This window comes from Priapulus caudatus, unplaced genomic scaffold, assembly GCF_000485595.1.
Source record: "Priapulus caudatus unplaced genomic scaffold, Priapulus_caudatus-5.0.1 Scaffold473, whole genome shotgun sequence".
Classification (NCBI taxonomy): Eukaryota; Metazoa; Priapulida; class Priapulimorpha; order Priapulimorphida; family Priapulidae; genus Priapulus; species Priapulus caudatus.
This window is the reverse complement of record NW_014577534.1, coordinates 44,697-55,448: the sequence shown is the minus strand read 5'-3', so window position 1 is coordinate 55,448 and position 10,752 is coordinate 44,697. Positions and strand designations below refer to the sequence as shown.

The 10,752-nt window shown below is 45.5% G+C and overlaps 1 protein-coding gene across 2 annotated transcripts in view; it reads left to right on the top strand.

Annotated features, from left to right (window-relative positions):
- The first annotated feature begins 1,978 nt into the window (after nt 1-1,978).
- LOC106810789 (histidine--tRNA ligase, cytoplasmic-like) overlaps nt 1,979-10,752 on the top strand; it is a 25,895-nt gene continuing 17,121 nt past the window's right edge. Inside the window, exon 1 of one of the 2 annotated variants that reach the window (XM_014814237.1) lies at nt 1,979-2,230. Coding sequence is in view for 1 of the 2 variants with exons in the window: in XM_014814238.1 (XP_014669724.1) it covers nt 2,111-2,230 (120 nt within the window). In the remaining variant the exon portion in view is untranslated. The remainder of the gene's footprint in view (nt 2,231-10,752) is intronic. The other variant, XM_014814238.1, reaches the window with a different exon arrangement.

The window sequence follows — 10,752 nt, the reverse complement described above, 5'->3', positions numbered from 1 at the left end:
TTACTAATCTAATATGCGGATTTTGCCTGTAAATTTGAGACAGATAGAGTTATATTTGAAATAGAGTAATTTCTCACAGTTGAAGGAAGTTACATTACATTACGGATATAATTCTACAATTATATTCGCGCTTTTAACAAGTGTTTGTTGTTGTTGTTTGTTGTTGTTGATTGTTGTTGTTGATAATGTTGTTGTTGTTGATGATGATAACGGGGTTAATGTTGTTGTTAATGATGACGATGATGTTGTTGTTTATTGATGTTGATGATGACGATGATGTTGTTGTTGTTGATGATGACGATGATGCTGTTTGGTCTGTTGTTTGTTGTTGTTGTTGTTACTTGCACACACACACACACACACACACACACACACACACACACACACACACACACACACACACATACTTGCTCATACGCACACACACGCACGCACGCACGCACGCACACTGCACCGATCACTTTCACATTGACCGTTTACAGCGCATGCGCACAGGGGCGCCATCAGCAGCCGCCAGAGCGCGTAAAATTACACTAGAACGTCTCTCACCGCACTGCGTTTCCCCAATTGAAACCTAAATATATCTCATGGCAGAGTTAACAGCGCCCTCACGCGGTGAGGATGGAAACACAGTCCGGAAGAGATGCGTGGCGCCCTCTGTCGGCAGAGGTATTTGGCCGCAGCGCCCCCTTGCGAGTGCAACGATGATGTATGGTAGACATGATTACATTCTCACGTTTTCCTCTTCCTCCTCCTCCTCCTCCTCCTTCACCTCCCCATCCTCCTCCTCCTCATCCCCACCCTCCTCCAATGCCCCTTCCTCCCCCTCCTTCGCCTACTTCTCCCCCTCTTTCCCTCCAATAAATCCTACCTCCCCTCCTCCTCCTCCTCCCCCATCCTCCTCCAATGCCCCCCTTCCCATCTTTCGCCTCTATCAACGTCATCCTCTTCCTCATCATCATTCACGCACGCACGAACAAACATACACGCACGCACACACACACACACACACGCGCACACGCACGCGCACGCGCACGCGCACACGCACACGCGCACACACACACACACACACAAGCAACTTACACACACACACACAATCGCACACCTGCGCGTGCACAACAACTGTACACGACGGCGTTTGAATGCGACTCATTTAGATAGGCACCACAATATCCAATAAGCAGCATTACGGCAAGCCAGCGCACACGGTGGGCACACGGTGGCCTAATGGTAAAGGTGAGAGGGCGAGGAAGAGGATGCTGACGATAGGGACGATGATGATGTAGATGGGGATGATGATGAGGACGATGACGATGATGATTATGATGATCATTATGATGATGACAATATTGACGATGATGATGATGATGACGACGAATATGATGATGGTGATGCTGCTGATGATGATGATATTGCTGCTGATGCTGCTGCTGCTGTTGGTGGGCTCTGACATCGCTTGCGTTACAGGGCTTCCTCGTAAGGAGAGAAGGGCGGTGTGATGCTACTAGCACGAAGCTGTATTCCTCCTATTTCTTAAATGATGTCTACTGATAGAATGTTATCATATAAATCTATGCTAGAGTAACTCCTCTTCATTTTAAATGCATAATCTTTGCAAAATAGATTTCTCACGGGAGATATTGCGCATGCGCGCGCACCGTGTTAGGCGTGCAGTGCCGTCTGAGGAAAACGTCATAATATAGCTTGCTGCGGGAGAGAGGGGATGGGAGACTGAGGAAAGGCGGCAGGGAAGATAGCTGGGAGCGGTAGAAGAAAAAGGAGGCTGATCGATACCTCCTTTTATTAATACCAGGGTGCCCAAATTTCTGGCTTGTGCAACGCAAATATAATTCAAGTTAGCCACTAGATGGCGGTATGTGTCAGGTGCATACTTGCCGTAATGCTGGCCTGAAAGGGATAATCGGAACTAGAAATTTATTACATTACTACATGTGCAACGCTAAATTAAATCACCCTATAATTTGCTACTACATATCATTAGCACGATACTTTGACATTTTTATAGCATCTCTTTGGTTTCTTTTGACTAGCTGAATAGTGATTTTACGATATTGCATTACGAAATACACATGCGGACCTCAAAATAATTATGTGTGTTGCAACTTGCAAGATGGCAGAACGCATTGATAGGGCAGAAATCCAGCATGCAGTAAAAGTTCAAGGAGAGTTTGTTCGTAAATTAAAAACAGAAAGCGCGGATAAGGATAAGGTATATTATTAAACTGGCTTCGTGTTTGGGCAACAGTCCCTTGTTGTTCAGACGCTAACTTGCGGGTTCTTTAGCCACTTATGAACACACACACACACACACACACACACACACACACACACACATACACCACACCACACATGCACCACATTACGCATACACACCAAACTCACACGCACGCACGCGCGCACACACACCAAACACTAACACGCGCGCACACACACACATGCGCGCACGCACGCAAGCACACACGCATACACACGCACAACTGCGCATGAACACACACAGACGGAATAAGGCAGACAGACAGACTCAGAACAGAATAGACCTCATATATAGACACCAATCCTAGACACGAAAGAAGAACGAATTCCAAAACATACACCGAAACGTGCTTTCAATGGACAGTACAGAGACGCAAGCGGTGCTTTGGTTTCTTCCATTCCTTACTGGAAAGGCACGGACCATCTTAATGTGCGTGGGCGTCGTTAGAAATATCGCACACAACTGAGTCTAAACAGTAGTTGAAAAACGACACTTTTGTGTTGACATTTTAGTCTAATGACATTCATAATGTTGCTTCAGAAACCATCCCATAATGCCTCTAACAACGGACGCCTAGACTGCTATGGGACTAGCGACACATACAGGTCATAACGAAGTGTTATATGCATCAGTATTAGCACAAAAATTCACTAGGTGGCGTCTGTAAGCACATCTTGCCACCAGATGGCGGCTTCACACACCGTAATTACCACCAGGTGGCGTCCTTACGCACATCTTGCCACCAGGTGGTGTCTACACAGACCATAATTAACACCAGGTGGCGTCTGTACGCACATCTTGCCACCAGGCGGTGTCTACACACACCATAATTAACACCAGGTGGCGTCTGTACGCACTGATCAGATAAGTAAAGTCCCGAAATAAGCAGAGAAACAAGTGAGCATTATCGCGACCTCACGCCCACAAACAATATCGGTAATATATAAGCACACGCAAAATAGGCCTAGTTCGCATCCCCTAAAATGCTACTCTCGTAGTTACACACGCGCATGCGCGTGTTCGCACCGGTGGCGCCACCTCCTGGAACGATCGCTAACTATTACCGAATTAGATCGTTGGTGGAGAGGGATGCCACATTACATAGCCACAACAAGTGATAACACTGTGTATGAAACACACGATAGAGAAGAGAGGCAGGGAAAACGCGCACACACACGGCACGCCCTCTCCTCTCGTACACAGAGCATGACATAATTATTATTAATATTATTATTATTATTATTATGATCATTATTATCATCATCATCATCATTGTTATTGTTGTTATTATTATTAATAGTATTAATCTTTTATTCTAATATTCCACTACTGCGGTGTGACACGCGCGTTTATTTTGAAGTCGTGGCTTGTCCCCGGTTCACTATGCGATGTCTAATATAACATACCTATAGTTAGTTCTATTTCGTTCACTTTTAGCAACATCTATACGCGCACGCACATACACACGCACGCGCACATACGAACTGACGCGCACGCACGCATTGCGTTGGGTTTAGGATCATTTTTCTTATTTGTGCGAACGCTGTTTTTTTTGTCGTCAGTAGCCTTCTGCTGGCGATTAGCGCGTGCGTGTCGTGCGACAGAGGTTTTCAGCCATCCCTGCATGCTTGCTGCTCTTTTATGTCCTTTGCTTCAGCTTTTCATCCTCCCATTAAGACGGGATTCTTTTCATTTCTACTTCGTTGTTTCTGCTTGCGGTTAAGATGACGTGGAATTGTGTGCTGCAGCATTTCGCATGATCCAAACGAGCTTGGGTATCTAAAAGCTGCACAACATGACGAATTATACTATTAATTCATTCAACAACCGTTCAGCATTACGTAGGTCTCAGGGAAGAGAGAGTGATCCGCCAGATGGCGCATTATTAGTGTTTTGTGGATATAGAAATCAGTTAACCCCAACCCTAACCCTAATTCTAAAATAAAACAAAATTAGCCAAAAATAATAAAAATAAATAAGAGAAAAAATTAGCCAATCAGAGCCGTCCCCTAGAGGATCACTATCTCTCCCTTGTGCAAATTTTTTTAGAATGTTCTTTTCATCATGTTTTGCTTTCGAAACAATAAATACTAATAATCAAACACATACTAAAACAATTGAGGTTTTTGTTTTTTGAAGTTTTATTACTTAGTAATTCCTCACAGACTTCCAAATTTTAAAGTAGTTTCGAAATTCCAGAAAATTCGAAAGTTGCTTCCACACGGGTCGCAGAACCATGGCAACCGCGACACTGTTGCCACAACAAAATGTTGCCACAGTGACAACTCCGACCTGCGGCGCAGCTACCGACACCTAGCGGCAGCTCGTGAACTATCCGTGCGAGGTATCACCGGGGAACTCACGTGGAGACCGCCTACTCCGCGCCGTTGCCATGGTTACTACGAACAAACAATCGCCGCAACTCTCTCTCTCTGTTGTTTCACCATCATCGGTCATGTTTGCGTAACAACCAGATAGCCGCCTGTGATTGGATAGCGCATCACGAGCCGCCGTGTGGCGACAGAACTGTGTCACGGGCGAGAGCATGATTGCTATAGCTCTCCTGTAACGTGTTATTTTATCCGTGTTATAGACCTTGTGCCGCACACACGTCGCTGCGTTCAACTTCGTGTTGACGATTTCGGCGATGGCGGCGGTGGTGGCGGTGGTGGCGGCGACGGTGGCGACGGCGGTGGCGGTGGTGGCGGCGGTGGTTGCGGCGACGGTGGTGGCGGCGACGGTGGTGGCGGCGGCGGCGGCGGTGGTGGTGGCAACGGCGGAGTTTTCAGTCGTAGCAGGAGTGAATAAAAATAAATGTTGTTTTTTCTTTCGCTCCTGATCGCAGTGATACTCGCGATGACAATGGCGAGAGTAACAGATGACGTTCATAGGTCTGGATTTACGTCAGAGCGCCCATACGCAAGCTCCCCGCGATACGCAGTCGCACCCACACATTCTGCAGCTTTAAAGCGATCCTCCGTGATACCTTCGTCCGTCGATTCACGCTAAATATTAAATTAATAGTCTTGCACTTCTTCTGTCAGCCGATCAAAAATCGTTTGAATGTGACGTGCATTGCTAAACGCATGCATGATATATTCAGCCTGTTCTGCTAGCATCTATGACAAATACGACATACGCATATACGCTCTCCTATGACACTATTTGTCATAGGAAGAATCTTCCTATGACAAATACGACATACGCATATACGCTCTCCTATGACACTATTTGTCATAGGAAGATTCTTCCTTTGAGAAATATTATTGTATGTGTTGGGCGCATCATAGGAGTTTAGGAGCGCTATTATAAACGCAAGCAGTGAATTTCAGCTGTAAAGCGGAACGAAGTTGACTCGCCAATATTTGTCATAGGAAGAATCTTCCTATGACAAATAGTGTCATAGGAGAACGTATATGCGTATGTCGTATTTGTCATAGATGCTAGCAGAACATGTTAACATATTGCAGCACGTATGTCTTTATTTTTGCACTCCATCTATACATGACGTATGTGATGGATGAAACGACTTGTGTGACAGCTCCATGTATCGACCAGATACAAGAATGAAAGATAGATAACATGTGTCTCTTTATTAATAATATTAATAATAGGAAACCCCGGTTATATTAACATCAATGATATACAAGCCTGTCGGCAGGTGGCGATAGGTGTCCGACGTAACATATGCAGATAGATTACCAACGTTTATTAAATCAATTAAATAGAATTTTACCGCAATAATGCCTACTAATGTGCAAAGAGCACATGCCTACTAATTACTTTATTAATTACAAATTGCCAATTCGTACCAAATTTGTCTGTAAGAACGCGGGAGACCTGTGTTCCGCATGCCATGTAGGCCCTACCTCAAAAATGAAGCAAGATTTCAGTAAAATTATGCGTTTAAGATGGAGATTGGATACTCGTCGCAGTAGCCGGACATGGAAAATAAATCCCGACACTTATTTATTAATGATAGAGAGCGCTAGCTAGCGTAACTTTAATGAATACCAAGGCTGCCAATGGGTGTGGTTTCAGCGTTTATTATAATTAACGTGGCACGGGATAATGCAAACATCCATTCCTCAGTCACGTAATGCAGGGCACACACTCATTAGCGTCGTAATTCTCTTCCATCGCTCCCTCTCTCTCTCTTTATCCCTCTGTCTTTCTCCCTCTCTCTCTCTCTCTCTCTCTCTCTCTCTCTCTCTCTCGTCTCCTCTCTCTCTCGCTCTCTCTTCTTCTTCTGTCTCTCTGTCGGTATAAGTATATGTATTGGTAAGAGCACCACCACTAGCAATGTAACACCGATGCACGATGTCGTCGTTGGTCGTATTCCGTCGAACCTCTACGCTTATACAGATGTAAATTAATGTATCGGTCCTTCTCCGCTGTTCTCGGCTGCTGGCACGCGATCGCTCGCGATACGATCCTACAGTCGATGATAATAGATAGCTACGGAGCCGTAGTTGTCTTGTTTTCTTCCTCTCTCGCTTTCTTTCCTTTTTTCTTTATGTATCTTCTGTTTGTCTCTCTCTTTCTCTCTCTCTCTCTCTCTTTCTTTCTTTCTATTTCTCTATCTTGCTTTCTTTCTATCTCTCTCTTTCTCTCTTTCTCTCTCCCTGCTTCTTTCTCATATCTTTCTTTCTCTCTCTCTCTCCCTCTCTCCTTCTCTCCCTCTCTCTCTCTCTCTCACTCTCTCTCTCTCTCTCTCTCTCTCTCTATCTATCTGCTCTCTCTCACCCCCTCTCTCTCTAATCAGTGCACATCGAGGGCTTTCCACCAGGTGTTGAGCCGCGCTGAGCTGCGCGTGCGTGCGTGCATACATACAGGTAAAGTAATTACAGGTAGATAGTGCTATGCGCTGCGGCGGCAGCTCATCGCCTCCGTTCTGTCGCGCGCACAGGTTCCAAATAACGGCCACTTACCTGAGCGATAGGTGAGCATGAGGATAGGGAGAGAGAGTGGGTGGGGGAGATAGATGGAGAGAGGGGGGGGAGAGATAGAGGGAGAGAGAGAGAGGGAGTAAAGGGGTGAGATAGACGAAAGATAGGGGAGAGGGGGGAGATAGAGAGGGGGGGCGAGATAGAGCGGGAGATAGATGGGGAGAGGGAGAAGGGGGAGAGAGGGGGAGGTTAGAGAGAAAGAGATATAGAAGGAGAGATAGTGGGAGAGAAAGAGGGGCGGGATAGAGCGAGAGAGAGAGAGAGCGGAGAGATAGCGGGAGAGAAAGAAAGAAAGAGGGAGAGATAGAAGGAAATATAGAGGGAGAGAGAGGGGGAGAGATAGAGGGCGAGAGAGAGAGGGGGAGGGGGCGAAAGATCGAGGAGAGATCGAGAGAGAGTGAGAGAGATAGAGGCGAGATAGAGGGAGAGATAGAAAGGAAAGAGATAAAGGAGGGAGAGATAGAGGGGGAAGATGGGGCGCGTGTGCTCGTGCGGTGGTGAACGATCACAAGCGTTTCTCACACGCGTACCCTATATACACGTAAACGGCATATATCATATTAATTAATTCATGATAGTTATTGATTGATTGTGCGCACCATGGAATATTACTCGATATAATATATCTGTATATTATAATATAACTGATTGAATTATATACAAAGAGGTTAATCACTTAATCAGTTAGATTGGTTAATTATTTTATTGATTGATTGATTGATTGATTGATTGATGAATTAATTAACCAATTAATTATAAACAAATTGTTATTGTAACCTTCATTCGTCTCCCGCTTTAACTTACCTGTTTAGGGTCACCGCCATGATGAAATTTTATCATTTCCCGTTCCTCGTTTAATAATATCTCGCATCATTTCACTTTCCCATGTATGTACTGTATGCATGCTCAGTTATTAACTCAACGCTTCGTATGTCCCTACATTTTACCGTGCCTTCGGGTTCGCCTTTGCTTTCCAGTCGTCGCTATTTTCGTCTGCTCTTTAATCACGTTCGACACGTCATATCTCCACAGGAGATGTATCCGCAGCAATAACGTCTTCTTAATTTCATTCATCTTTTCTCGAAACTTTAATATTCTGTCTTGCTGCGCCGATGGCATAATACCTCTACTTTTAGTTCACAGAAAATAATGCGATCTTTTCCCAGAGATTTTTAGTAATTATTTTCATTTTTCGCCAACAATGTGTTCATTATGTTAGTAAAGCAAGCCGAACGCCTATAGAAACTAATAATATTACTAATAAAACGTCCTAATGCACTCGTCTGTGCAAAACGAGGAAATTCGTGGAGAAATTTTTTTAGATTAACGTTAATTTCTACAAAGGGGAGCGCGCGGGCAAAAAATCACGACCGACGATAAAAAAACTAATGATTTTTTTACGCTAAGGTAGGAACATACGGCTGTTTACGGTTCACGCTATACCACATTAGCAGCCTCTTTCTCGCGCATTCTCCTTGCTGTATGTTTGAACTTTCTCAATTCCAACTTCCTTCTCGCTATCTAATGCGTATTTATTATTAGACACTTCTATGACATTCTTTCATTCTTCTTTCATTCTTCTTTTCTTATCTGACACTATTATTATTAATATTATTGTTATTATTATTATTATTATTAATATCATTATCATCATTATCATCATCATCATCATTGTTATTGTAACCCCCTGCAGGCTACGGCCCCTCCATTACCGCAATCCCAGGACCCAGTTCCAAACTTTTCACGCTGTGTAAAACAAACTGGTTCCAGTGCTGCGTTTTACATATCCGGTGCTAGCATCGCGTGTGTGACAGCAAACGACGTGATTGGCCGGCGAACGCGCAAGTAGCGCCACCTACTGCCCATGTAGCACAATTAGACTGGCGCCAGTGGAATAGCCGGGCGCGTTGTAATACGGTTATTCAAAGGACGCGGGATGGTAGGTGTCAGACTAACTATTGAAAAGCGAAGAAACACTTCTAAGGGGTGCTGCTAATATTCTGTTCTGCACATACTTGTCACACGCACGCACGCACGCCCACATAAACACACACGCACACGCACACTGCACACGCACACACACACGCGCACGCACACTTAAAAATGGTACGGATGCATTCATACAATGGAAAAAAGACGCAAATAGACGTGTCGAATCTTATTTTAATACCGCTCTACTCTATATACATATACGCGCACACTTGCGCAGCACGCACGCACACTGCACGCACGCACGCACGCACGCAAGCACACTCACGCGGACAGAAAGCACATCAAGACGACCCTGTCTCCATTTATTTCCGCCGGGCACAGCTAACCGATAACGCGGTCGTCCTGACATCGATAATCGATAAAACGGTTGTGCAGGGTGCGGGCGAGCGATCGAGACGGAAAGCTAGCGCGCCAAAGAGAAAACAAAAGGACTAACCGGCGCGACCGCCTTGCTTAATTACACGTTTATACACACACGCAGACGCACGCACGCACGCACGCACGCACACATATATACAACACACACAAATTAGAAGGCAAAAGCACAGGGACACCAAAGAAGACATGGTTTACATGTAATATAGTAATATATAAACACGGTGCCTTGCATATTATACACAACAGCTTTCGAAACAGCACGTCTCTTCGTAAAGCTACGGCTGAAATGCCGCTCTGTCTCAACAGCCAAAATTTTAAACACAAGACACGATCCTTCCCTTTCTTTTATATTAAATTTATGCGTTTCACGTTGGTGTCTGTTTGCGTTTTTCATCTAATTTATATGCAAAGAAGGAGGAATAGAACGAGCAGAGAGCCCTACTCTAGGTTAGGTAAACAGCTGTAGTGGAGAAAGGGGAAGCTAGAAGAGGAGGAGCGGAGGAGGAGGGAGTAGGAAGCGAGGTTAGGAGCGGAGGAGGAGGGAGGTAGAATAGAAGAGGCGTAATGAAGAGGGGGTAGGAAAGCAACTGCAGTGGGGTAGGAGGAGAGGAGAAGCAGGAGAGGAAGAGGGGAGGAGGAACAGGAGAGGAAGAGGGGAGGAGGAGAAGCGGGGGAACGAGAATGAGGAACGGGAAGGGGAAAGGATAGGAGGAGCTGGAGGAGAAGGAAACGCGGAAGGTGATGTGGAGTGGGAGGGGGAAAAGCAAGGAAAGGGGAAGAGGAACGGGAAGGGGAAAGGATAGGAGGAGCTGGAGGAGAAGGAAACGCGGAAGGTGATGAAGGGTAAGAGGGGGAGAGGCAAGGAAAGAGGAAAATGAGACAGGCGTCCTATGATGTCTTCTGTCACGCGCTAAGGTGCTTGCAGTGGCGTTGCGTGGTGCGTGCAGTCGTGCGTGCGTGCTGCGCAAGTGTGCGCGTATATGTATATAGAGGTAGCACGGCTTATTAAAATAAGCTTCGACACGTCTATTTGCGTCTTTTTCCATTGTATGAATTGCATCCGTCACCATTTTTAAGTGTTGCGTCAGCCGCGTGTGGTGTTTGTCGCGTTGTGGCAGTGTGCGTGTGCGTGTGTGTTTATGTGGGCGTGCGTGCGTG